The sequence below is a fragment of the Mobula hypostoma genome, chromosome 16 (assembly GCF_963921235.1).
Source record: "Mobula hypostoma chromosome 16, sMobHyp1.1, whole genome shotgun sequence".
NCBI classification, from domain to species: Eukaryota; Metazoa; Chordata; class Chondrichthyes; order Myliobatiformes; family Myliobatidae; genus Mobula; species Mobula hypostoma.
This window is the reverse complement of record NC_086112.1, coordinates 5701644-5729533: the sequence shown is the minus strand read 5'-3', so window position 1 is coordinate 5729533 and position 27890 is coordinate 5701644. Positions and strand designations below refer to the sequence as shown.

At 42.4% G+C, this 27890-nt stretch overlaps 1 protein-coding gene across 2 annotated transcripts; it reads right to left on the bottom strand.

Annotated features, from left to right (window-relative positions):
• On the bottom strand, positions 1 to 27633 carry LOC134357205 (arrestin domain-containing protein 3-like). Of its 2 annotated transcripts, XM_063068477.1 has the most exons (8): positions 27104 to 27633; positions 19372 to 19453; positions 17807 to 17954; positions 15187 to 15289; positions 13632 to 13888; positions 10492 to 10654; positions 6381 to 6535; positions 1 to 2032 (listed from the first exon to the last, which is right to left on the bottom strand). In XM_063068477.1, the coding sequence occupies exons 1-8, from the start codon at positions 27381 to 27383 to the stop codon at positions 1967 to 1969; spliced, it is 1254 nt and encodes a 417-aa protein (XP_062924547.1). In that variant the 5' UTR covers positions 27384 to 27633; the 3' UTR covers positions 1 to 1966. The 2 variants fall into 2 exon arrangements, with proteins under 2 accessions (XP_062924547.1, XP_062924548.1); XM_063068478.1 differs by lacking the exons at positions 15187 to 15289; positions 19372 to 19453; positions 27104 to 27633 and having other exon boundaries at positions 2 to 2032; positions 17807 to 17939.
• Positions 27634 to 27890: the final 257 nt, after the last annotated feature.

Sequence of the window (27890 nt, the reverse complement as noted above, 5' to 3'; positions counted from 1 at the left end):
CAATAGGAAAACATTTTATTTATACACGAACAGCTAAACAAAAAAATTAAACCATTCAGAACATGGATCCTTGTTTCCTTAACAAAATCTACAAAGATAATTACAGCACCAAACTAAAAAAAAAGTCTGTACACGTTCAAGGAAAAACCTTACAAAAAACTTTAAATATTGCACTTTGTTTCTAGAACATTTTGGATTTTTAAAATATTTATTCCTAATTTTAAAAATCAGGAAACTAAATTGAATACTGGACTGTGGAGTCCTTTGTCTCTTAAGTTGGGGATCAAACAATATTGAAGAAAATATATAGTTATATTCAAAAATCACTATTATAGCAATTCAGATTAGGCAGATATCTGAAGCAGAAAACCCCAATCAAATACCCACACTTATGTTCGGAAATGAAAAGAAGACTCCATCAGCTATGGCCATGTTTTGGCCAGCAACAAAGGCTGTGGAATTAATATTGACCAATCCCTTTAAGTGATAATTTTCTTTAATTATATGGAAATCAGGTTTCCCACCTGGTTAAGCAACTGTTGATCCCTAGTTTGGAAAGAAATGAGGGTTATCCAAATAGAAACATCAAATGCCCTATAATGCCAAATACCTCACAAAACAACTTGTACATCAGGGACACTCGCAAAATACCGTGAACCTCAATGCCCTCTCTTAGCAAAACAGGAAAGAAAATATAACTCAATTAACAGTCAATTCCTTTCATGGTGGTGTTGTACCCAAGTTTGGCATACAGAATAGCATATTTGTATTTTTTTTTTTACAAAAAGGCCACTTGTGGAATAAGACATTCACTTCCATGACTGGGTTAACTAGGAGGAAAAGGACTTTCTTTCGCAACAGCAATGACTATTTGATCCTGGTGAACACAGTGTCCAGCCCTCAATGAAGTCCTCCAGACAGGAATGACGGTTTCTGTGCGCGTGGAAAGCAGTTGACTAATAGTTGACCTGATACATTGGGAATAGGGAAGCAAAGTAGAAGGGAAATAATATGGCGGAGGCAACAGTGAGGAAAAGGAATTCAAAGTCCAACCATATCTTGCAATCGTCCCTCATATTGAAACAGTGCAATTTAATCAAAACACAAAAGAATACCAACAATTTGGCAAGTGACAATTTCACCTGAGATTTTGTGTGTTTTAGGCAGTCTGAAAAACACAAAGATACTCTGTGTATAGTAGAAATGCAACAAATAGGAAAGACAGATTATTTCCCTAGGAAGGGAAATGTAATAGAGTCTCTCTTTGCAGTCTTTTTCCACTTTTTTGGATCTGTTGCTATTCTACTACAGTAGATTGCAAAATGAAGAAGTAGCAACAAATATTGGCTTGAAGGCATTTGATGTTTGTAAAGAAGCCACAGTTGGATTGGTGTTACAAGGCTAGCCTGAGAAGACAATACTGAGCACGTGCAAAGCAGGTACGGTCCAGGCTAAATAATATCAGTGCATTCCATCAGGTTTGTACACTGCTGACTTGATCTTCGAACTACGCAGACCCCAGGCAAAAATAAAAATTAAAAATCACTAACTTGATGCCTGTAGTTCACCACAAATGAAAATTAGGAAAGAAAAAACAGCCATCATCACGACTGAATGGAATATGAAACGTAACACAAGCACTGAATAATATGTGCAAATTTCAGTTAAGGTTGAGACCCCAGGAAAACGGTGTGAAAAGTCAGGCCAAACTGTGGTCGCTGTCCACTTCAGCTGCTCTCGCATACGCTCCGTGGGAAAGTAACTATTTTTCCCCGGCAGCAATGGCAGCTCTCCGAGCCACATAGATTCTGGCTTTCATTCGCACTGGCTGTCTCTTGTTTATTCACGGTCACAAAACGTCACTGAGCTATAGCTTTCCGTTTCGAATCTTCTGTCCTCAACAGTGCAGCAATGCATTGTTGTTTCAAACCATGAAAGAGGAGGCCCAACAGCCACACAAAGCCCTTCAGCGGGTGGAACAACACATGTTTGTTTCACGGTTTTGATTTGACTGATCTGGGTGAGGGTCAATCTGCAAAACAGAACAAGTTAGAAGAATAAATGAACAGATAGAACTTCCCAACTGAAAAAACTCTATTGATCTATCTAAATATTCAGCATTCAAATGGCACGGAAACGATTTAGAATGCTAGCAAGCAGTGTTCAGCTCCTGCCGCTACCTGCAAGGAGTTTGTGGGTTTCCACTAGGAGGCTGATTTCCTCACACACACAAAGACAGCATGGGTTAGGCATGGTGTGTTGGTGCTGGAAATGTGGCAACACTTGTGGGCTACCTCTGGCACATCTACAGATTGTGATTGTTGGCACAAATGGCGCATTCAAATGACCTTGTACACTGAGGCTGTGCCCGCTGGCCCTAAACTCATCTACGGTAGGAAACATCCTCTCTACACCTACTCTATCTAGACCTTTCAGTATTAGATGGGATTTTATTGAAAAAAAATCTCTTGTTCTTCTAAACTCCAGAGAGTATAGACCCAGAGCCAGAAAACACTACCCATCATGTTAACCCTTTCATTCCCAGGATAATTCTCGTGAACCTTCTCTGGTTTCTGCTTCCCTCTTAGTATTGTTGAAGGGACTTGGCCCAAAACGCCGACTGTTATGCTGCATTTCCTGCATCTGCAGAACCTCTTGTATTTATGAACGTAAAGAAAGCCAGGTACTGTTTTGTATTTCTTGTATCTATTCCTGAATGAAGTTTACTTTTAAAATAATCACAAATTAAAAGTTCGATGAATGCACATAAAATGCAGTAGGAGCTCGGGTTGGTCAGGCAGCCTGAAGGGTCTCGGCCTAAAATGTTGACTGTTCATTAGCCTCCCTATCATACTACCCAACTTACAGAAAGCAGATGGAAAAGCCTCCAAAAAGGAGTGGATGTGACCCAGTCGATCACAAGCAAAGCTCTCCCCAGCATGGAGCACCCTACACAGAACGTTGTTGCAGGAAAGCATCAGGGACCCCACCACCCAAGCCACACTGTTTCTCCTCAACCATCAGGCTCTTGAACCAGAGGATGTAACTTCACTCGCCCCATCACTGAACTGTTCCCACAACCTATGGACTCACTTCCAAGGACTCTTCCTTTCATGTTCTTGATATTTATTGTTTATTTATTTTTTTCATTTTGTATTTGGACAGTTTGCTGTCTTTGGCACATTGGTTGTTTGTCCATCCTGTTGGGTGCAGTCATTCATTGATTTTATTGTGTTTCTTGCATTTACTGTGTATGCCCACAAGAAAATAAATCTCAGGGTTGAGTATGGTAACACATACATAGATTGATAGTACTTTAACCTTGGAACTTGAACTTTGAGCTCCTCCCACATTTCGTGGGGTTTGATGCAGATTTCCAACACCTGCAGTCTCTCACATCTCTATTGGATGTCTGGGCTTTGTCCATGACAAGGGGAAGAGGCCTCAGCTCAAGCCTAATGACTATGTTTTGCTCTTTAAAAATATACAAGTTCCCAAACTTGCTAAACTGCAATTTCTGCTGAATCTGTCCTTGGCAGTTGGTGACAGAAATGGAGAAGAGGATGGAAAATATCCAACAGCAAGCAGAAAACACACAGGATCTGGAGCTACCAAAACGTTACTTCCATATTTCATGTATTTCAATTAAAAGCTGGAGGCCATCAAATGCATGCATATTAGGCTTATATCCTTAATAAAAAATACAAATGTTATTACTCTTAATACAGCTCCTTCAATTGCAGTAAAAGACCGCATTTACAATTTAGCAAGAAATATCAGGAAAACGCTTAAAATGATTCTGGGTATGAAAGGATTAATGTACAAGGAATGTTTGATGGCTCTGAGCCCGTAGTCATTGGAGTTCAGAAGAATGAGGGGGTGGGGGATCTCATTGAAACTATCGAATATTGAAGGTGAATGTGGAGAGGATATTTCCTATCGTGGGAGAGTCTAGGACCAGAGGACACAGCCTCAGAATAGAGGAAAACCCATTTAGAAGGGAGATGAGGAAGGATTCCTTTAGCCAGAGGGTAGTGAATCTGTGGAATTCATTGTCATAGATGACTGTGGATGAGGTCAAGTCATTGGGGATATTTAGAGTGGAGGTTGATAGGTTCCTGATTCGTCAAGGTGTCAAAGGCATGAGAAAGAAGTTGAAAGGGATAATAAATCAACCATAATGAATGGCAGAACAGACTTGATAGGATGAATAGCCTGCTTCTGTTCCTATGTCCATTAACTGGGTCAGTTTGCTCCTAACATCATATGTATCTCCATTTATAATAGGATGCTCTGTTAGACTGCCCAGAGAAGGGTGAGGGAGGTGGTGTTTTGGTGAGCTCTGGGCAGTTTCATTAGAGTACAAGACATAGAAGCAGAATTAGGCCATTCAACTCATTGAATTAGCTCTGTTGTTCCATCTTGGCTGATTTATCATCCCCCATCAACCCTTTTCTCCTGCTTTCTCTCCCTAACCTGCCTGATCAAGAACCCTCCATTCGGAGGCTGTTCCCTCCGACATGGTCACAGACTCACCCACTATAGGAAACGGTTTCATCACAGGTTTCCTTAAATTGGTGCAAATAATCCAACCATACTAATAGCCTTCACTTTAGTCCAAAAGGGGGATGTTTTCCGAGCTTGGAATTGCAACAAGTCTTCCCTATTTTTAAACCTGAACCTTTTAGCAATAAACACCGGCTTTTAAATAAAAGAAAATCCAAAAGGAAGCAAATCCATAGTTATCAAGATGCTTCATCCAAATTTACTATATTGCCAAGCTTGTTGCTGTGAAACTCAGTCCCCATTCTCCAGCAGGGGGATGTGTGTGCAAGGGCTGTATTGTACAGGACTGTGTGTGTAGATTTATATAGCCTAATAACTGACATAGCGCATAGGTTTGGTATCTGGGCAGATTGTGCAGTTGCAAAGATGAAGAAACTGTTGACATTTGCCAAATTATTCTATGAAACTGCTTTTGCATATGTACAACTTAATTGAGAATTCTTTACATTGTTTTCAGTGCTAGAGGTCTCCGAGAGTCTCACACACTCTCACACAAAGGAACTTCTTTTGCTGTTGTCTTGCTGTTTTTTAGACCATAAGATATAGCCCTGACCAATCAAGAACCTATCAACTTCAGCCTTAAATATACATAAAAGCTTGGTTTCCACAGCTGCCTGTGGCAAAGAATTCCACAGATTCACCACTCTCTGGATAAAGAAATTCCTCATCTCCATTCTAAAAGGATGCCCCTCTATTCTGAGGCTATTGCCTGTGTGGCTGTTGAACATTGTGGCACGTTATATTAGCACCAGAATATGCGGCAACGCTTGTGGGCTGCCACCACCACACCCATAGCTTGTGTTGGTTGATAGCGTAAATGATGCATTTGACTATGTTTTGATGTACACATGATAAATAATTCTGAATGTGACCTCGTATTCCTCCACTACAACAAAACTGAATTTACTTTCTGACACAAATCTGAACTTCTTACAAACTAATCTCATGATTTAAAGGCATCCATTAGTCTTGCGAGACCATGGATCTGCGCCTGGAAAGTCTTCACTCTCCAGGGCGCAGGCCTGGGCAAGGTTGTATGAAAGACCAGCAGTTGCCCATGCTGCAAGTCTCCCCTCTCCACGACACCAATGTTGTCCAAAGGAAGGGCATTGGGACCCATACAGCTTGGCACCAGTGTCGTCGCAGAGCAATGTGTGATTAAGTTCCTTGCTCAAGGACACAACACATTGCCTCAGCTGGGGCTCGAACTCACGACCTTCAGGTCGCTAGTCCAATGCCTTAACCACTTGGCCACGTGCCCACAATCTCATGATACAATTCCACAAAAAAAAACACCAAAATCTTAGTAAGAGGTAGTTTTCATTTTAACTGGAATACTAAGCTTTAATTCCTGCTTAGTTAGTTATTCGATACTCATGGCCCAAATAGTCAATGAAGTTTAGGTGTATGCATTATAATTTCATTGCATGAATCTTTAAAAATAACTGCTTTGGGATTCTAGCTCACCCAGCAGTGTGTTGGATGACAAGGGAAATGCGCAGTGACTGACACTTCAGGGAGTGGTACATTTTCAACATCAGAACTGTGTTATGTCATGCTCAGTTTTGAGGGCTGTATTCTGCAAGGCCATGTTCATATAGACAGAAGATTGGATTATGAAGTGTGTATCATAGAGTCACTGGGGACTGTTAATTGTTAATGTATTGTTTTGTACTGCTGCTGCAAAACAACAAATTTCATGATATATGTTAGTGATAATAAACCCAACTCTGATTCTTCCTGTAAATTTGAAAACGGAGGGAAAAAAAATCATAAACAACATTCTCCTCCTAATCAAGCAAAAGGACGCTTACCTCTGAATACACAGGAGGAGGCTGGTACCTAAATTCCTGGATGTAGGCAAACAATGGTCCCTCAAACACTCTTTCTAATTCATCACGGACTGCTGTTGTAGCCAGATTATTTCGTCGCTGCTGCTCAGATACAATTTCTGCATAGCTGGGTGGAGCTAGAAAGTAAACACAGGCAGTGGTCAGTATTTAATTTTTTATTTAGAGATGCAGCACGGTCACAGGTCCTTCCGGCCTAGACAGGCAGTGCTGCCCAATCACACCCCTGTGACCAATTAACCTACTGACCCATACCTCCGGAAACACCAACGTTTGAGAACAGCCTGCTCCCCCCGCCATCGGGTTTCTGAATGAACAATGAACACTACTTCGCTTTTCTTTGTTCCTTTCTGCACTAATTACTTAACATTATATAATTTCTTATTGAAATTTATAGTGTTTAAAATTAGTGTGTATCACAATGTACAGCTGCCGCATAACAACAAATTTCACAACATATGCCAGTGATATTAAACCTGATTCTGATTCCTTATATGTTGTTTAAGTTCTGCTTGAAGCTACCAGGACAGAGTAAAACGCATCAACACTTAGAGCAACGCAATCCAAAATTCCTTCCGACCGAGGGTTCCCAACCAGGGATCCACAGACCTCTTGCTTAATAGTATTGGACCATGGCGTAGAAAAGGTTGGGAAGCCCTGCTTTAGAGTTTTATTAAGTCAACATAACCCATGTAATAAAAAGCAAAATAACCAACAGAAAGAATTACAACTAGAGAATTACAAAATACAGTAAATATTAAAAAAGGTACACTGTGTCTGTCATACAAGGAAGATGTGAAATTTTGCAAAATATTGTGTGCTGGCTTTTCCTTTGTACTCCAGCGATAATAATTTTATCTCTTAATCTTAACTTGAACTGAAAGGAGCTTGGTCCTGTCTGTTTACATGGTCGATCTTGTCCACAGTCCCTCAGTATACTCCGAGCACCCCACGGTAAAAGACTGATGCAATGTGGCAACACCTTTTTTAAGTTAGAGGTACAGCTCGGTAACAGGTCCTTCAGACTCAACAGGCCCAAGCCATCCAAGGGCACCAAGATAGCGCAGCTGTTAGCACAACGCTATTATAGCCCGGGGCGTCGGAATTTGGAGTTCAATTCCAAGGTCATCTCCGAGGAATTTGTATGTCCTCCCCATGAAATGTGTGGGGTTCCTCTGGGGGCTGTGGTTTCCTTCCACAGCCCAAGACCATAAGATATAGGAGCAGAATTATGTCATTTGACCCATCGCATCTGCTCTGCCATTTCATCCATTTTCCCTCTCAGCCCCAATTTCCTGCCTTCTCCTTGTATCCCTTTGTACCAGTTAGTAGTTTAATTGGTCATTGCAAATTGTCCCGTGATCAGGCTAGGGTTAAATTGATGGTTGTTGTACAGCACAACTCTAAGGGCCATAAGGGCCTATTCTGCACTGTATCTCAATAACTAAATAAATTACACGAATGTGACCAATTCACCACTAACCAGTACATCTTTGGACTGTTGACAGAAACCGGAGCAGCAAGGGGAAACCCATGCGGTCACGGGGAGAAAGTACAAACTTCTGACACACAGCAGCATCATTGAACCCTCTGGCGCTGTGAAGGGATACGCTAACCACAACACTACCGTGCCTGGGACTACACTCACCGGAATTCAAAAGAATGAGAGGGGATCATATAGAAACATAAAATTAGGAAAGAGATAGATAAGATAGAGACAGGAAAGTTGCTTCCACTGGTTGCCGAGATGAGAACTTGGGGAACGTGGCCTCAAGATTCAGGGGAATAGATTTAAGACGGAGATGAGAAATTGCTTTCTTCAGAGAGTAGTGAATCTGTGGAATTCTTCATCCAGGGAAGCAGTGGAGGCTACCCCATTAAATATATTTAAGACAAAGGTAAATAGTTTTAATAGCAGGGGGATTAAAGGTAACGGGGGAAAGGCAGGCCGGTGGAGCTGGGTCCACAGCCTGATCAGTCATGATCTTATTGAAGTGTGGAGCAGGCTCGACGGGCCAGGGAGCCGAATCCTGCTCCTCGTTCTTATAAACACACGGGATCTTGCAGATGCTGGGAATCTTAAACTACACACAAAATGCTGAAGGAACTCAGCAAGTACAAAAATATCCATGAAAGGGAATAAACAGTCGACATTTCAGGCTGAGACCCTTCATCAGGACTGGAAAGGGGAAAGGAGCCAGAATAAGAAGATGGGGGGGAAGTGAAGGACTACAAGCTGGCAGATGATAGCGGAGACCAGGTGAGTGGGGGAAGGGGATGAAGTGAGAAGCTGGGAGGTGATAGCTGAGACCAGGTGAGTGGGGGAAGGGGGATGAAGTGAGAAGCTGGGAGGTGATAGCTGAGACCAGGTGAGTGGGGGAAGGGGGATGAAGTGAGAAGCTGGGAGGTGATAGCTGATAGCTGAGACCAGGTGAGTGGGGAAGCTGGGAGATGATAGCTGAGATCAGGTGAGTGGGAGAAGGGGGATGAAGTGAGAAGCTGGGAGGTGATAGCTGAGACCAGGTGAGTGGGGGAAGGGGGATGAAGTGAGAAGCTGGGAGGTGATAGCTGAGACCAGGTGAGTGGGGGAAGGGGGATGAAATGAGAAGCTGGGAGGTGATAGCTGATAGCTGAGACCAGGTGAGTGGGGAAGCTGGGAGATGATAGCTGAGATCAGGTGAGTGGGAGAAGGGGGATGAAGTGAGAAGCTGGGAGGTGATAGCTGAGACCAGGTGAGTGGGGGAAGGGGGATGAAGTGAGAAGCTGGGAGGTGATAGCTGAGACCAGGTGAGTGGGGGAAGGGGGATGAAATGAGAAGCTGGGAGGTGATAGCTGATAGCTGAGACCAGGTGAGTGGGGAAGCTGGGAGATGATAGCTGAGATCAGGTGAGTGGGAGAAGGGGGATGAAGTGAGAAGCTGGGAGGTGATAGCTGAGACCAGGTGAGTGGGGGAAGGGGGATGAAGTGAGAAGCTGGGAGGTGATATCTGAGACCAGGTGAGTGGGGGAAGGGGGATGAAATGAGAAGCTGGGAGGTGATAGCTGATAGCTGAGACCAGGTGAGTGGGGAAGCTGGGAGATGATAGCTGAGATCAGGTGAGTGGGAGAAGGGGGATGAAGTGAGAAGCTGGGAGGTGATAGCTGAGACCAGGTGAGTGGGGGAAGGGGGATGAAGTGAGAAGCTGGGAGGTGATATCTGAGACCAGGTGAGTGGGGGAAGGGGGATGAAATGAGAAGCTGGGAGGTGATAGCTGATAGCTGAGACCAGGTGAGTGGGGAAGCTGGGAGATGATAGCTGAGATCAGGTGAGTGGGAGAAGGGGGATGAAGTGAGAAGCTGGGAGGTGATAGCTGAGACCAGGTGAGTGGGGGAAGGGGGATGAAATGAGAAGCTGGGAGGTGATAGCTGATAGCTGAGACCAGGTGAGTGGGGAAGCTGGGAGATGATAGCTGAGATCAGGTGAGTGGGAGAAGGGGGATGAAATGAGAAGCTGGGAGGTGATAGCTGAGACCAGGTGAGTGGGGGAAGGGGGATGAAATGAGAAGCTGGGAGGTGATAGCTGATAGCTGAGACCAGGTGAGTAGGGAAGCTGGGAGGTGATAGCTGAGATCAGGTGAGTGGGAGAAGGGGGATGAAGTGAGAAGCTGGGAGGTGATAGCTGAGACCAGGTGAGTGGGGGAAGGGGATGAAGTGAGAAGCTGGGAGGTGATAGGTGGAGGAGGTAGAGGGCTGAAGAAGGAGGAATCTGATAGGAGAGGAGAGTGGACCATGGGAGAAAGGGAAGGAGGAGGGAGTGCTAGAGGGAGGTGATGGCAAGAGAAATGAGTGAAAGGAGAGCTAGAATGAAAACAAAAGAGAAGGGGATGGGGGAGTAGTTACCAGAAGCTGGTGGAATCGATGTTGATGCCATCAGGTTGGAGGCTACCCAGACAGAATACGAGGTGCTCATTCAACCTGAGAGTGACTTTATTGACATGCCTCCACGCAAGACTGCAGCTCTCACTCACTGCTACACCAGGTGGCACACAAGTGGGAGACGCCTCAATGGATTTAGATTTTCCGAAGCTCCTTCCTACCTTCAGGTCGCTCAGGCAATGCGAGACTCAGCCAGTTGAGATTCATGCTGCATTGGCTACTGACACTGGATGTCCGGCTACCAAAGGGGTGCAAGGGAATGGTGCCAATAACTAGTGGTAAATTCAAAGTTAAGTTCATTGCTCCAGGAATATCCACGTAGACCTAAGGGAGAAAAAATTTGAGGTGTTAATTGCTGAGACATTCTCCCCCCTCATTCCAATTTCTTCCCTTATTCCTTCTCTTCAGAAGGTGGTAACTTATTCTGGAGCACGATTCCACCAGCAGCACACCACGTGGCTACTGTTCACACGAACACCTGGATAATGAAGGGTGGTTGTGCCTTTCCATTACAGGGTCCAACTAATACAGTTTCCAATGCATTTCCATACACATGCACGTCCAGCAGGGCCGCTGGATAGCAATCTGTAGAACAGGAAACTTGATCAGGTTTCTTTTGTTAAGCAGCTGTTATCCCCCAAATTCGGGAAGCAAGTCAAGTTGGAGCCGGAGTGGCCACTGCGACTGGGTGCACCGCCATCTTGAGTTCATCAAGCCCAAAGGAAGTGCCTTCACCAATGCCCAGCTGAAACCGCTCAGCTTGGTAGAAATGTGCCAGTCAAAATGTGCCAGCTTCCTTTGTTTCGCAGCTCAGAGCGCACTGCAGAACTCACCTACCCACTGAGCAGTGAGAGAAGGCAGTGCTATTTACCCCAGAATGTTTCACTACTGAAAAGATAAAGTTAAACGCCAAGATTTCTCTTCAGAAGTGCAGAGGTAAATCACTCAAAAACCTGGGCTTTGTCTCAAAGAAAAAGTCAGTATTTGAAAACAGAGCAACACACACAAAATGCTGGAGGAACTCAGCAGGTCAGGCAGCATCTGTGGAAATGAGTAAACCGTTGACAGTTCAGGTTGAGACCCATCATGGTTCTGGTGAAGGAAGGGTCTTGGCCCAAAACATTGACTGTTTATTCCTCCCTATAGATGTTACCTGACCTGCTAAGTACCTCCAGCATTTTGTGAGTGTTGCTTTGAATTTCCAACATCTGCCAATCTCATGTTAATATTTGGAAACAATTCATTTTTGCACACTTTCTGAAAGATTGTACTGTGTGAGCATTTTTTTTTCTTTTGAATCTTTCAATGGAATAAAAGTTGCAAATAATGATTTCTCTTCAATTATCCATCCCCTATCACCATTCAATATGAACGGCATCACATTTTGTCTGATATTGTTGTGATGTTAACAATAGCCTTCAAAACCTGGCTCAAAGTAACTATCAGGGCCCTACAGATTTTATCACAGATTTCATTTTCAGTACGCTCTTCTGTATCCAGCACTGCGATTGACATTTTGATGAGCGAACAAGGATCCTGACTGATTCTTTCCCCACAATTCTTCAAATAAAATGTGAACACCCAAATTATTCTGTTGGCTAAGGTTGTCGAATCTTTTTCATAGGATGTATGTAACTCTGCCACGGACGGTCTGAAGGCCGGCTGTGAAAGGAGGAGGTTTGGCATGGGGCTGGTAACCCAATCCTGTAAAACCCCAGAACTACAGAAATGCCAGACACTCCAAAAACCCCATCCCTGGGAGAAGAGGGACATACCACGAAGATGGAATACACCTAGTGACAATGAGAAAGACTGGTCCAGGACAAAGGACTCTGGTGAGGTACTGTCAGCGGCCTGTGCCCCAGTAGGGGTGATGGGCTTAAGAAGAAGAAAAAATATTCTGTTTGTTGAGAACATCTAATATTTTAGCCAGGATGGATAAATCTCTAGCTCTAAAATATATATATTCTGGATGGATAGAATCCATGACTTCTATAGGTGGTATTTTGGTATTGTTTTTATCTCTATATCTTTATCCATATGGAACCCATGACATCTGTAGGTGATATTGTTTGATATTGTTTTTGACCCTCTAGGATTGTGTTTTCACTTCACGATCCACTCAGAACTAATCAATTTAAATTTTCATTCATACATCAGTCACAGGGAGCTGAAAAAGCATCAGTTTAAGATTGCCAACTAAGGAAGAGGAAAGAGAAACACAAGTGATTGAGTTTTACTGTAGGCCTGTTTTCTTTTACAGAACAAACACTTTCTTTCCTGAATTGCTGCACACTTCTACAGAAAGGACAGTTTGACTTCAATACACAGTAACAGATGTGTATGATAAAAAATGATGTTGTTACTACTAAATTTCACGTAGCAAACCACAGTTATCCTTAAACTCGCATGCTTTTGGAGAAGGACATTAATAGAGGTTACGTTCTTAAAAACTTGTTACAAATGATGGTAACACACCATGGAATGGCCATGGTTAAACTAACCTACTGAGGGGGAAAAAAAATGCAGAATTTTACACTGGCAAGTTACCAGAGAAAGGACAAATTCTTCCAAAATATAAAATGACACTATTCCCAAGACAGTAAGTTACCAATCTCAACCAGGCCAGCACAGGAGGGATAGGTGGAAGCTAACTGTCTCCCCAGAAGAATAATAAAAAAAAAATGTCTCAACAGTTTTAAAAAACAGGGCAAGTCACCCCGCGCACCTCCTGGCAGCCGGTTACAGAGCGGCATTGGCTTGGGAGCAAGTCACCTTCACGCACTCTCGGCCTGGATGTTGTGTGGGTTGATCTAGAGAAGGGAGAAAATAATTTTTTAAATGGGAAAGAAATATACACAAAACATTAAAAAGAATTTTAGTGTCTACAAACACCTGCATTCACAAACGTTACCTGGGGAAAGGGGAATTTTGCTTTCTTCAAGCTTACAGCAGGAAACCTAAAAAAAGGGGTTAGGAAAAATATGAAAGAGCATGAAAATTTCTCCCATACAGTTTCCTAGGCTTTCCTTGACAGCCAATTTCACGCCAAGTCACGCTATTGGGAGGGAAACTGGATGCCAAAGGATCGCCACCTGTTTGAGAGGTTTCTATGGCTAAATAGACTTAACCAAAGACTGGGAGCTAGACTGGGAAAGGGGAAAAAAGGAAAAGAAAGAGGTGAGCAAAAATCGAAGCAGGAGAACGATAACTCAGTAAACCACCTTTTCAAAAGGACCGGTGTTAACAATGAAATGTTTTTCCAACCGAGTCCTCATTTTGAAAATACGGAAATACCTACCGTGAGTGAGTATTCCACGTGAATTATGCTGCAGTCTACAATCGACGGTGAAACCGGTGGAATTTTCAGTAGCTTTCCATTCCAACTTTCCGTTTTACCAGATGACAATGACTCTCCTCGCAAGTTGGCTACAAGGTGTTTAACTTCTTTCACTTTCCCTTTGGCATAGAAAGTCTGTGTTTGGTAAATGGCTGCCTTTGGCACTACCATGCGGGAAGAACAGTTCTCAATCTCAGCAAATATGTGAATTGATTCACCTGCATAAAGTGACAAAGTGACACAAATTACATTGTGCACCCTGTCTCAAATATGCATCACTCTCATTACAGGCAATCATTTTAAAGGCCATTTTAATGCATCAACCTGAACTTCAGCAGTGCTCTAAGTTAATCATCACACTCAGTAGCCACTTTATTAGATAATTCTGTTTGTTAATGTAAATATCTAATCAGCCAATCATGTGGCAACAATTCAATGCATAGAAACATGCAGACATGGTCAAGAGGTTCAGTTGTTGTTCAGACTAAACATCAGAATGGGGAAGAAATGTGATCCAAGTGACTTTGATCAGGGAATGATTATTGGTGCCAGATGGGGTGGTTTGAATATCTCAGAAACTGCATTGTCTCCTGGGATTTCCATGCACAACAGTCTCTAGAGTTTACAGAGAATGGTGCGAGAAACAAAAAAAAAACATCCAGTGAGTGGCAGTTCTGTGGGCGGAAACACCTTGTTAATGAGAGAGGTCAAAGGAGAATGGCCAGACTGGTTCAAGCTGACAGGAAGATGACAGTAACTGAATTAACCATGCGTTACAACAGTGGTGTGTAGAAAAGCATCTCTGAACGCACAACACATTGAACCTCGAAGTGGATGGGCTACAGCAGCAGAAGACCACAGGTTTAGACTCGGTGGCCACTTTATTAGGTATGGAAGGTACCGAATAAAGTGGCCACTGAGTGCATTTGTGCATTAACATCATCTATCAAAATGGAACATTGCCCCAATATGAATCACAGAAACCTGCACCCATTTCGTTACTTTCATAGTAGAACTGAGATGGAATATTTTAAGTCAACATTTTAATTAAAAACAAGTATTTGAAAATAAATTGTTTTGTTGGGTTAATAGCTCTGTGGATGATCTGTCCGACCTTCTTGAAAGGGATGACTCCCCGGCACCAGCCACCTTCTGGTGTATGATAAGTACAAAAACCAATCTGGCTGGAAAACAAATGCTTAGAGGCCTACCTGATAAATTTGGTAAAGGCTAAGTGATGACAGCCAAGTCAACTTGATGGGCCGATCGGCCTAATTCTGGTTCTGTTTTAAGGTCTAATCCTCTCTTCAATGAAACTAAATAGATCTTTTGATCTCCAGTACGGGCAAGTTAAAGAAAGATCAATTTGACCAAAATTGGGAATAAGGTGGCCATTTTACACGCCTCCTCCCTTGTCCATATAGAATAAGTCCAATTGAAATGCCACCTCAGCTATCTGACTAATTTGTTAAAACCAAGGAATGAAATTAGTTTTCAATGCTCCTGATTTTTTTACCTGGTGTGTAGCCCTTGCGTTCGATTTTGGCACTTAGGGATATTGGGCCTGAGGAACAGAACCAGCAACAAAGAGTTTTCTCTTTAGTGCCTGCCTGTGGTGACTGCAAAAAGAACAGAAAGCACAGTAAATACCCCTGCTCCCTTCACAATAGACAGTCGCTCAGGAAAACATACGGCGCTACATCAGTAGCGAAATAGCTGACAATCTATGCCATGCACGTTCAAGTGCGAGATGTTCATGATTTACAGAGCAATGCACAAGGGGTGCATATTGCTTGTCCTGTAAATGGAGGATGGTGTTCTACAGACCTTCTGGTCGAGTTAAAATCAGTACCACTGAAGCATCACAGGTCAAAAACCTTGGTTAAATCCCAACTTCAGAAACTGTCAGCATTGTTCACAAAAATGGCCTCTACTTCATGAATATTTGCAAAATAATATCAAGGAAATGATTCTTCAAAGACAAATTCCTTCAACTATCCGAATTTCAGGCAGCAGAAATTTTAGTTAAATCCTATTATGGGTGCTAGTCTGTGAAAGGGTTCCCCAATTACTACCATTCTTCTCCAAGTGTATAAGGCAGTTCTGGTCACCTACGTACAGGAAAGATGTAAACAAGGTTGAAAGAGTACAGAGAAAATTTATAAGCATGTTGCCAGAACTGCAGGACCAGAGTTATAAGGAAAGATTGAATAGGTTAGGACTGTTTTCCTTGGGACATAATAGATTGTGAGGAGATTTGATGCAAAAATTATGAGGGGTATAGATAGGGTAAAGGCAAGCAGGCTTCTTCCACTGGGTTGAGTGGGACTACAACCAGAAGTCATGGGTTAGGGGTGAAAGGAGAAAAGCTTAAGGGGAAACTTCTTTACTCAGAGGGTTGAGAGAGAGTGTAGAACAAGCTGCCAGCACAAGTGGTGCACGCGAGCTCGATTTCAATGTTTGAGAGAAGTCTGGCTAGGTACATGGATGTGAGGGGTATGGAGGGTATGATCCCGGCGCAGGTTGATGGAGTAGGCAGTTTAAATAGTTCAGCACAGACTAGATGGACCGAAGGGCCTGTTCCTGAGCTGTATTTTTCTATGACTAAATGCATTATATATACAAGTCAGTTTAGGTCAAGATTAAGTTTTTAATTTGTTTTAGAGATACAGCTAAGGCCCTTCTGGTCCTTTGAGCCATGCTGTCCAGCAAATTCCAATTTAACCTTAGCCTCATCACAGGACGATTTACAATGATCAATTAACCTGGACTGTGGGAGAAAACACACACATTGCTTACGGAGGATATCAGGACTGAACTCCAATGCAGTGAGCTAGAATAACGTTGTGTTAACTGCTATCCTATCATGGCACCCAAAAACTATGATTATTTCTATTGTGGCACACTCATACTTCCAGGGCATGCTCAAAATTTGCAAGACATTGTGTAGTACTTCTAACAGATTAGACCAAGTCGAGTGAGGCCCCAAGATCTCCCAGCTGCTCATTGCATCTCTCTTCTCTGCCCCCTCACCATCCATCACCTGTCACCTTCTAGCTTGTACTCCACCCCCTCACCACAAACCCTGCCCCCATCACCTTCTACACCAAGCTTCTTCATCCTTCTTTTCCAGTCCTGAGGCGCACTCGACCCGAAACGCTGACTGTTTATTCATTCCCATAGATGCTGCCGGACCTGCTGAGTTCCTCCAGCATTTTATGTGCATTTCCCCAAAATTTCTCAGCAGCATCTTGATAGCTTACAGTTTAGCCACTCTTAATATTGTTTCATAGACTAGTCACTTGATTATTCCATGTTAGCAATTGAAAGCTGGAATGCAAATATAAATCGGTGTTGCAATGCTGGGATGTGGGAGGAAATCTGAGCACCCAGAGAAAACCATTTAGTCACAGGCCGAATATACAAACTCCTTACAGACAAGTGTAAGAATTGAACAGGCCGCAGGGACGCAGAAGAATGTAGGGGAGGGGGAATATCTCATTGAAACCTATTGAATATTTAAAGGCATGGATAGAGTGGATGGGGAGAAGATGTTTCCTGAAGTGGGAGAGTCTGGTACCAGAGGGCACAGCCTCAGAATAGAAGGACATCCCTTTAGAACAGAGATGGGCAGGAATTTCTTTAGTCAGAAGGTAGTGAATCTGTGGAATTTATTGCCCAGACAGCCGTGGAGGCCAAGTCATTGAGTATATTTAAAGCAGAAGTTGATAGATTCTTGATTAGTTAGGGCATCATAGGTTATGGGGAGGAGGCAGGAAAGATTGAGTGGGATAATAAATCGGCTATGATGGAATGACAAGGCAGACTTGATGGGCCAAATGGCGTAATTCTGCTCCTATGCCTTGTGGTCTAATGGATTGCTGGCACTGTATTAAAGTTTTTCTAGCTGGTACACTACAGTGTGGTCCCAAAATCAACGTACTGACGATGATGGATCACCAATATTTTCTCAGGAAAGATTTCTAATAATTACCATGCAGTGTTTCAGACAGTAATAAGCACCTGGTTTAGCAACCTACTTTGCATTCTTTAAATTGATTTATAAGTGGACCTGTACAGGGAAAAAATGTACAGAATTTTACAATAATAGGTTTGCAAAACTCTCAATCACTCACCAACAACAATGGAGTGTTAATGTCAATGTGTTCAAAGACTGTAAATTCCTTCTTCACTTTCATTACCAGCATCCATGGTCTGTGTAGTTCAGCCTTCACCCAATAGCGCACACTGCCATACTTGCCTTCAAACGAGGTAGCTAATGGTCTATCAGGAAAGAGCAAAGCCCCAGTCAGTGGCAGCAACTAATCAGCTTGCAACAGAGTCATCAACTTCATGGGGAAAATCAACCATTCAGCAACATCTTTTAAAATGCACAAACACAAGAGATTCTGAAGATCGACACACACAAAATGCTGGAGGAACTCAACAGGTCAGGCGGTGTCTATGGAGAGGAATGAACATTCGACGTTTCAGGCTGAGACCTTTCATCAGGACTGGAAAAGAAGGGGGAGGATGCCAAAGTAAGAAGGTGAGGGGAGGGGAAGGAGGACGAACTAGGAGGTTGATTAGACCAAATAGCCTGCTTCAGTGCTCCAAAAAGATTGCATGGTTTATTCTTGTAAATAAACTTTAAAGCTTATTTTGATGTATAAAAAATAGCCTGATTCTGTACTGTACACCTTCTATAATTTTACATCAGTGATCATGGGAAATATTCACTACAGAAAAACAACTGGATTCATTTCAATGAAAGAATGGTATCAAATCGCCCCAATAGGGTTCTTCATAAATTGTTATTTATTTATTTATTTATTTACTTACTTACTTTTATTGAGATATAGCATGGAATAGGCCCTTCTGGACCTTCAAGCCATGCTGCCCAGCAATCCCGATTTTAACCCTAGCCTAGTCACAGGACAGTTTACAATGACCAATTAATCTACCAACTGGAAAGTCTTTGGTCCGTGCAGAAAACCCACGCACTCACGGGGAGGAACGTACAAACTCCTTACATAGTACGCCGGGATTGAACTCCGAACTCTGACACCCCAAGCTGTAATAGCGTCTCACTAACTGCTACGCTACCATGATGTCTTCTGTGATAAGTGAGGAATATTGCCCAATACAAGTACATTTATAATATTATAGGAGGGAGCTGGAAGCTTTAGAGAGGGAGCAGAGGAGATATACCCGGGAGCTGCCTGGACTTGAGGGCATGTCTTATGAGGAAAGTTTGACCAAGCTACTTTAGAGCAAAGGAGGATGAGAGGTGACTTGATAGAGGTGTACAAGGTAATAAGAGGCACAGATTGAGTGGATAGCCAGCGACCTTTTTCCCAAGGCAGAAATGGCTACTATGAAGAGGTATAATTTTAAGGTGACTGGAGGAAAGTACTAAGGGGAATGTCACAGGTAGGCTTTTAGAAAACTAACAGAGTCCATGGATCAGTTTGCCAGGGTGGTAGTAGAGGCAGATACAATAGGGACTCTTATAAAAGCGCATGGACAAAAAAAAATAGAAAGTTATGCGGGAGGGAGGGTAAGAGTAAAGGGACACCACAAGATCACGGGCCAAAGGGCCTGTATTGTTCTGTTCTATAAATGAACAATTATTTGGAAATATGTCATTATTCCATGAAGCACTTAATAAGGAAGCAAGAACTGCAAATGCAAATCTTACATCTGTGGAAGCTCAAAGCTGAATGGGTATTCGTGTCTGCCTGAAGGGATAGTGGTGAGGTCTTCTTCCGAATCATCGTCGTCTGAAAAATAAAAATCACATGAATGGAACTGATTTAACTAGTTATTTTCATGATCAAAAGAATAAGAAAAATATCCAAAGCAAAATAGCCTCACCACACACCCCAACTACCACTACTTTATCATTTCCTGTTAGTCACCTTATGCACAAACACTCCTGTGCCTAGCATCATCACTTTATGCAGAATCAGGTTTAATATCACTGGCATATGTCGTAACATTTGTTGTTTTGCAGTAGCAGTACACTGCCACTGTAAATTACATGGGAGGGGTGTGGGAGCAGGAGTGCCAGGGCGGGGAATGGCACGGGTGCAGACACACCCAGCTCTGAGACACCAGGCAAGGTCATCTGAATCCAAACAATTGGCTTATTCATCATTACAGAATGTCTCTCTGGTGCTTCCTGCTCCCCTCCCCTCTCCCTTCCCCTTTTCCCAACCATGATTCCCCTCTCCCCGCCCCCTTCCCACTCTCAGTTTACAATAGAGACCCAGATCAGAATCAGGTTTATCATCACTCACACATGTAATGAAATTTGTTTTTTTTTGTAGTACAGTGCAATACATAAAATTACTACAGTACTGGGCAAAACTCTTAGGCATCCTAGCTATACATAGATGTCTAAGACTTTAGCACCGTACCGTATATAAAAAAAAAATCAAATTAAATAACTAGTACAAAGATCGAGAGGAAAACAGTGAGGTCGTGTACAGGGGTTCACTGTCCATTCGGAAATCGGATGGAGGAGGGGGAGAAAGCTGGTCCTGAGACATTCAGACTCCTGTACCTTGCTAACAATGGAGGGCATGACCTGGGTGATGGGTCCTTCACAATGGATGCTGACTTTATGAGGCATCGTCTGTTGAAGGTGTCCTCGATGCTGGGGAGGCTGGTGCCCGTGATGGAGCTGGCTGAGTTTACAACCCTCTACAGCTTTTTCCGATCCTGTGCAGTGGCCCCTCCATACCAGACGGTGATCCAACCACTTAAAGTATGTGTGTGTGTGTGTGTGTGTGTGTGTGTGTATATACAAATACATACACACACATACATATAGGATCTGGAGTAACAATTATTTTGTTTTCCTTTACACTTGTGTACAGAAAATGACATTAAACAGTCTTAAATCTTGAATATGTTATGAGACAAACAATCAGTCCAGTTGAAAGATACAAGTAATCTTGTTTTTCCAATAAATTTAACACAGGAATAATTTCTGCAATAAATGAACTAGATATACATTTTTGGGATTTTTTCCTTCGTGAGATGCAGATGTCGTTAGAAGTATTGTCCAGCTTTAACTTTCCCTAATCTGTTAAATATCACCCATTTTTTAAAAAACTGATCTACAGTCACATATTAAACCAGATTTCCTTTATTTACTCCAATCTAATTATTTTACTGTTACCTCACCGAGACCAACTTTAATTTCACACTTATCTACTTTCTTGAACTGAAGAAACATGTGTTAGCTTTTAACCATCAGGCTCCTGAACCAACGTGGATAACTTCACGCAGCTCATGCACCTCAACGCTGAACACTGCCTCTGGACTCATTGTCAAGGACTCTGCAATATTATTTATTTTCTCAATTATTTATACTTTTTTTTTGTATTTGCATTCTGTCTTCTTCTGCATAGTCAGACTGTGTGTAGTTGTTCATTGATTTTATTGTATTCCTTTGTCTACTGTAAATGTCTGCAACAAATTGAATCTCAAGGTTGTATATGGTGACATATATGAGCTTTGATAATGAATTTCCTTTGAAATTTGAACTTTAAAGGCCCCAGATGTCGTGGATTCACATACACAGCTCCAGATGAGTGGCTGATGACCCAGTAATTAAACTGCTACATTACCACCCAAAGCATAATAAAACGTACAAGTCTTGTCCTAATGAATACTTCTGGTACTTTTAATGAACGGTGTAAACAGCTGCATCCATAGATGTTATGAACATACGCTCAGTGGCCACATTATTGGGTGCACCTGATTGTTAATGCAAATATCTAATCAGTCAATCATGTGGCAGCAACTCAGGGCATAAAAGCATGCAGACATGGTCAAGAGGCTCAGTTGTTGTTCACAACAAAAATGGGGAAGAAATGTGATCCAAGTGACTTTGACCGTGGAATGATTGTTAGTGCCAGACAGGGAGGTCTGAGTATCTCAGAAACTGCTGATCTATTGCGATTTTCACACACAACATTCTCTAAAGTTTACAAAGAATGGGGCAAAAAAACCCCCCAAAAAAACATCCAGTGAGCTGCAGTTGTGTGTGTGAAAGTCCCTTGCGAATGAGAGAAGTCACGGGAGAATGGCCAGACTGGTTCAAGGTGACATCAAGTTAAATAACCATATGTTAAAACAGAGGTGTGCAGAGGCGGGGCTCTGAATGTACAACACATTGAACCTGTAGCAGAAGACCGTGAACATATAATCAGTGAATGACCATGAAATGACCTTAGGGTGAATGATAATATGAAATGGATTTTACAAACTTGGTCTGTTACACAATATGTTGAGGCCCTCCATTGGTTGGGGGTCGACCGAGGATGCTGTGTCCTAGCTGTCTACATGATACGCAAGCCAAGCATTATATAAAAAACAAGCTGTTGCCCATGCAGCCCCCCCCCCACCCTCCATGCAGTTGATGAATTCAAGAAACAAAAGAGATTGATACAGTGACCATCGGCGTTGCAAGAATTGCCCGTCTGCGTTATACTTGCATCACGTCAGACCTTGAAGAGAAAGGGCAACGGTGGTAGAAGACCACAAGCATCCACTCAGTTGCCACTTCATTAGGTACAGGAAGCAACTAATAAAAGTAGCTACTGGGTGTAGAATATTTTATAGGCATCAGTGAAAAGTCTGTTGTTAGCTGTCCATTCTTACTTGCTTTGAAAGGGTCAACTACAGGTAAAAGCTTTATTCAACAAACTAACCGAGGCTCTTTGCGGTCCAGTTAAGATCACTCCACAATAATGCAGGGCTAGTTTTAGATATACGGCAGCTCTGGAGAGAAAGACAGTTGATTTTCTTCCTTGCAGGACAGTATTTCACTTTACACTCTCATAGCAACACTGTGGCAACCAAATACCAATCAAAATATCTTTGAATCCACTTGCAGACGGCAGCATGGTAATGTAACGCACAACAACAACACCAGCTGCAAGGTCGGGATTCAATTCCAGCCATTGTCTCCAAGTTCTTCCTGTGACCTTGCACATTTCCTCCACGTGCTCTGGTTTCCTCCCACATTCCAAAAGACATACAGGTCAGGGTACCCTGCTTAACTGATAGCCCAATTAACCAGAATCAAATAATAAAGCCCGGTGAGGTGTCCAATGGCTCCACAGGTGCACGTGACTGAAGCTTAGTTAGAAACTGTTCAGCATCAGTCTCCTGTCTCAATTAAGCGGTATGGCATCCCAAATAAAAGACAATCCAGACTATTTTAGTTTTTGTTCTTTAAGAGTTGTCCTGAATAAGTGGCTGCTCTGATTAAACAACCGATGGCCCATTTAACCAGAATCCACTGTACATTATAATGTTAGACAGTTATATAAAATAATAAAGAAAAAACTTCTATATAAAGATTCACTTCTATATCTGGAAAATATCATAACTAATAAAATAACTTATGCAATAGTTTGCAGATGAACACAATCATTGTGAGAATGTATAAAAGTAACTGAGGGTTTAATTCCGTCCACAGTCTGTAAGGAGTTTGTACATCCTCATCTAGACCATGTGGTTTCCTCTGGGTGCTCCAGTTTCCTCCCACACGCCAAAGTCATACAGGCCACTGAGGGTTGATAAGTTGTGGGCCTGCTACGCTGGCGCCATAAAAAGATCGTAATACTTGCGAGCTGCCCTCAGGAGATCCTCGGACCATGTTGGTCATTAACGCAACACGAGCCATTTCAGTGTGACAAATAAAGTGAATCTTAAACTCCCTTCATAAATTAGTATCAAATGTAGGAAAGTTTTCTTATAAATCTTGCTCTTTCAGTTATTCAAGACCTGATATTCCAGAAATAGAACAGACTTGGCGGCTTTCTTGTAGCTATAAGGGGCCAAACAGGCCCCAGTCTCTGTTACCCCTAATGGAGACAGGGAGAGCACTGCACCGCTGACTTAAGTTACTAGGCGTTTTAGTCCTATCAGCAGCTTCGGGTTCTGAGTAGCTCCACCCAGCACATCCACCGTTGAGGCTTTGGGGATTTAAATTTTTTTTAAAGATAAACAACTTGACCTTCGTTATTCCCTTCAATGACGTGACCTTAACTCAAACTATTTCGAATAATTTGAATTCCAAGTTGCACGTTTACTGACCAGCACGGAAATTTAAAGATTTTAAAGGTAAACTCTATGACAACCTGATGCTAATTTCCGATTTACAGATGACCCTTTCTAACCATGCACCTGCCCCATTTTAAATCCTTCTTTCACTAAGAAATGTTTAAAATGGCTTTATTGAAATCTTCAGAATCACATTAGAACATCGGTTCATATCAGAAAAAAATAACTAGCTTAGCATTTTCCCCTCTTCTTGCACTGCTTTTTTAGAATTTCACTATACATACCCATTGAAATTCAGTTTTTATTACGTATTGCAATGTAGAACAAATTTCACGACACAGGACAGTGATATACTGATTGAGAACACAACAGAGAAAGAGTAGGAAAATTAGTAAAGTATCAATATGTGCATTTTGTACAAAATGCGTGGACCCCTTTGTGCAGCAGCTCGTCGGGTTATGATTGTGCCGAGGACTGGCCGCCCTGCTCTCCACCTTTTCCTGCCAGCTCAGCACGCAGCGGAGCGGGGCTGTCAATCAGAGCCTGAGAGAGCCGGCCTGAACCGGTGCGAGCAGCCCAGCGCAGCCGCATCCACATGGTGCTCGTCAGCGCCGCAGAGAGTGCGGAGCGGAGCCCGGCCCTCCCCGGCCCGGCGTGCCGGCTGAGAGGCTGGCGTCCCAGCCAGGGGGAGGGACATCGCCGCTCATTGGAGCGCACCGGCCGCCCCGCAAACCGCAACAGCATAAAAGCGGCGCGGCACAAAAATAGCCTATTTGTAGGAAAAAGAAACAGGTTTAGCGGTGCTGGCACAGATCGTGAAATTTCGCTTTTTTTTTGCGGCAGCGGTACACCGCAATACATAAAAAGCTATGAATTGCAATAAGTATATATATATAAAATAAGATTAAATAAATAATGCAAAAAGAAAATACTGAGGTAGTGGGTTTGGGTTTTTTTGATTTGCTTCTTAGCTGTTTCGGCACAGCATTGTGGTCCGAATGGCTGTTCATGGGTTCATTGTTCAATCAGAAAACTGATGGTGGAGGGGAATAAACTGTTCCTGAAGCGGTGAGTGAATGGCCTCGGGCTCCTCTAGTCATAGTCATACTTTATTGATCCCGGGGAAAATTGGTTTTCGTTACAGTTGCACCATAAATAATAAATAGTAATAAAACTCTACCTCCTTGAAGGTGCAGGGAAGATCTCTTTTCGAAAGCATTGCAAATATCCCACTGATCAGAGAATTACACAAAAAGTGTCTATAATCACTAATTTTGGAGATTGGACAAAACGAATCTATCCAGCCGGCAGCATACAAGTCACCAGCTACTAATATTAGGTGAAAAGCGCCGTTCAAAGTGAAAACAAAGGCATATATACTACATTAAACGCATTACACCCATTTTTTTTTACTGTGATCTCATTGTCAGGATTGTTGTTTCAAACACAAGTGATTCAGCAGATGCTGGAAATCCAGAGCAACACACAAAATGCTGGAGGAACTCAGCGGGTCGGGCAGCATGCAGGGAAATAAATGAACAGGCGACGTTTCGGGCCGAGACCCTTCATCAGGACTGGAAAGGGAGGGAGGGAGAAGCCCTTCAGAGTCGATGTTCGCATTAACAGGAAATAGCCGCTCAGGAATAAAATGCATGTAGTAATTGAAGTTCAACGTTTCCCCCCTTGATGTAATTCTATATCAGCAGTTTACTTCTGTCCCCTTGCAACATTTTAAACTCCTTTCAATTCACATTTTTCTTTTGCAATGTGATTTAGGGCAGAGAGAAGATAGATGATAGGCAGTTCCATTAGCCAAAGAAAAGTTAACAGCGCCTTAGCAACAGCCTAACAAACGGCAGAACCAATCGGCACGCTGAGGAGGGGCAACTCCAACGAAGCTTAACTGTGCGACAGAAACTTGGGTAAGATAATACAGAACTAAATATTAAAACAAATCATTATTATTGCAAATATCCTACATATCAACTATTAATTTGGAAATTTCTCAAGTGTTTAATAATTATTTTAAGAAGAGATTGGAAAAATACATCCACACAGCCGTCAGGACACAAATCACCAACGACTCAAATATTAAGTGAAATGCAGAGTTCGAAGTGAAAACAACGGCAAACTACAAACATCTTACAATCGACGTATTACAGCTGTAATGGCAAAACTGGATTCGAATGTCGCATTTCACTGTAAAACAAAGTATTTTGACACGACATCAAAACTGCACCAATGTGCAGGTACAAAATAATAATTTAATGTAAAATAAAGATTTTCAATAGCACTGGACGTAGAAAATGAAGGTGTAAAGCAGCTGTTGCAAATTGTTTTTCTGCAAAAAAAGCATTAAGTCATCCCCACCATCTGACAGTGTGGACCAATGAGAGAAGAGAAGGCTCTCAGCAACCACCCGCCCCCCTCCTCCTCCCCGATACTTGTCCCAAACAGGATTGAACCGCTTTGAACAAAGGGTGGAAACTTAGAAAAACAACTAAACCAATTTTTAAAAAATAATACAGTATCTACACAAGATTTGCAATAGGTAAATGCAAAACATGCACTGTCGACATTATTGCGTCAAGATATGTCCGTTTTATAAATACAGAATAAAATTCATTTGCTGTCATTACACATCGAAGTGATAGAGGAATAATAGGTGTTACTGTATGCATCAATACATAGTACATTTAGATGAAATTAGCGTCGCATGAAATCAGTAGTTACTGCATTAGTGTTCTTTAATTTCAAATACCAGTTCTGAGAAACATTAGATGGCTTAAGTCAGGGATTTAATGTGGAAGCCATTGCATGGATGTAGGGCATTATATAAACTACTGAAGTTGTAAAATCCATTTTTTATTTTAATATTTTTATTCTGCTCTGTAGATCTAAACAGGAAAAAACCTCAAAACCTGGTTGAAGTTTCTGTCGCTGCGTTTCTACAAATGTGAAATATTTTAATGTATTACAAATTACATAATGTTGGGGACTATTCACATAGGAGGAAAGGAGGGGGTTCAAACCTCTGCAAATCGGTGGGATAAAATTGCAGAAAAGAAAGCGAGATATTGACAGTTTGTTTCAGATGGTTTTCATACCTAGCCTGAGTAATTAATGTCCTACCACTTTTTTTGGCAAACAGATTTGGCAGTGAAAAGTGATCCGCAGCATGCCGAACTTTTACATCCGTAATGTCTTTGCGGATGGGTAATAACATGCATTTTTCTTAAACATAACCAGCGTCGTGCCCTAGATTGAGTTAGTCAGATAAGATGCACAAAGCCACGCAAACTTGCATAACATTATTTTAAAGCAAGTGTTAAAATTAAAAAGCTTACCTCTGTCGTGCCCGATTAAAATGTCTTTGTGGTTGAAATACTCCACTTCTTCGGTGTAGTTCTGAGTGTAGGCAGTATTAGAACCAGCATTTCGCGATTCTGTCCAGCGTACTTTCGCCTGTCCTCTGCCGTGGATTGTAAGAGATCTCACCCTAATTTCCCCAGTAACTTCTATAATCACCCGTCCAGAGACCGAATCTCCGCTGGCATAGACAGGAATGTTGTTCTCGTTAGGACAGTCATAGCTTATTGTAAAACTCCTCACCTTGCCCAGTACCATGGTTATATATCTATATATAGATATATACGTGTGTGTGAGAGTATAAAAAATATACAAAAATGGAGATCTGAAAAATGTGATCTTCACCACTGATCTCTGGTTTGCCCTGCAAAAGCTGCAGGCGCGACCAGTGGGATGTTAAAAAGGAGCATTTGGATCCGGACAGTCGGAGATGCTGCTCCCCAGCTTTTGGTCTGTACAAAAGACGGGGGTATCATACCTACCACCTCACTTAAAACGGTTTTTGTGAAAAACAACCCGAGTGCGCCTGTGCACGATTCCCTCTGCTTCCGCCTTGAGAGCGCAGGGCTGTTGCCAGCTGATCAACAGCTGATTGAGGTCATTCCCCAAAGCTCTCTTATTCCGAGCAGAGCAAGGAGAGCCGAGGTAATGATACACATACCAAAAAATAATCAATGCTTCTTCCCCCCTTTGCACCACTTTTATTTTTAAATAAAGTATTAATGCAACAACCTTCATATTATGGTTCCCTCCCCAGTGTAATTT

What these genes read in the sequence shown, in the direction of transcription:
- LOC134357205 (XM_063068477.1), bottom strand. Translation starts at nt 27,383, where the DNA reads ATGGTACTGGGCAAGGTGAGGAGTTTTACAATAAGCTATGACTGTCCT. An exon ending in ACGCAAGGGCTACACACCAG is followed by an intron (nt 13,889 to 15,186) that starts GTAAAAAAATCA and finishes CACTTTATGCAG; the next exon opens with GTGAATCAATTCACATATTT. An exon ending in ACGTGGAATACTCACTCACG is followed by an intron (nt 10,655 to 13,631) that starts GTAGGTATTTCC and finishes TTTCTCCCTTAG; the next exon opens with GTCTACGTGGATATTCCTGG.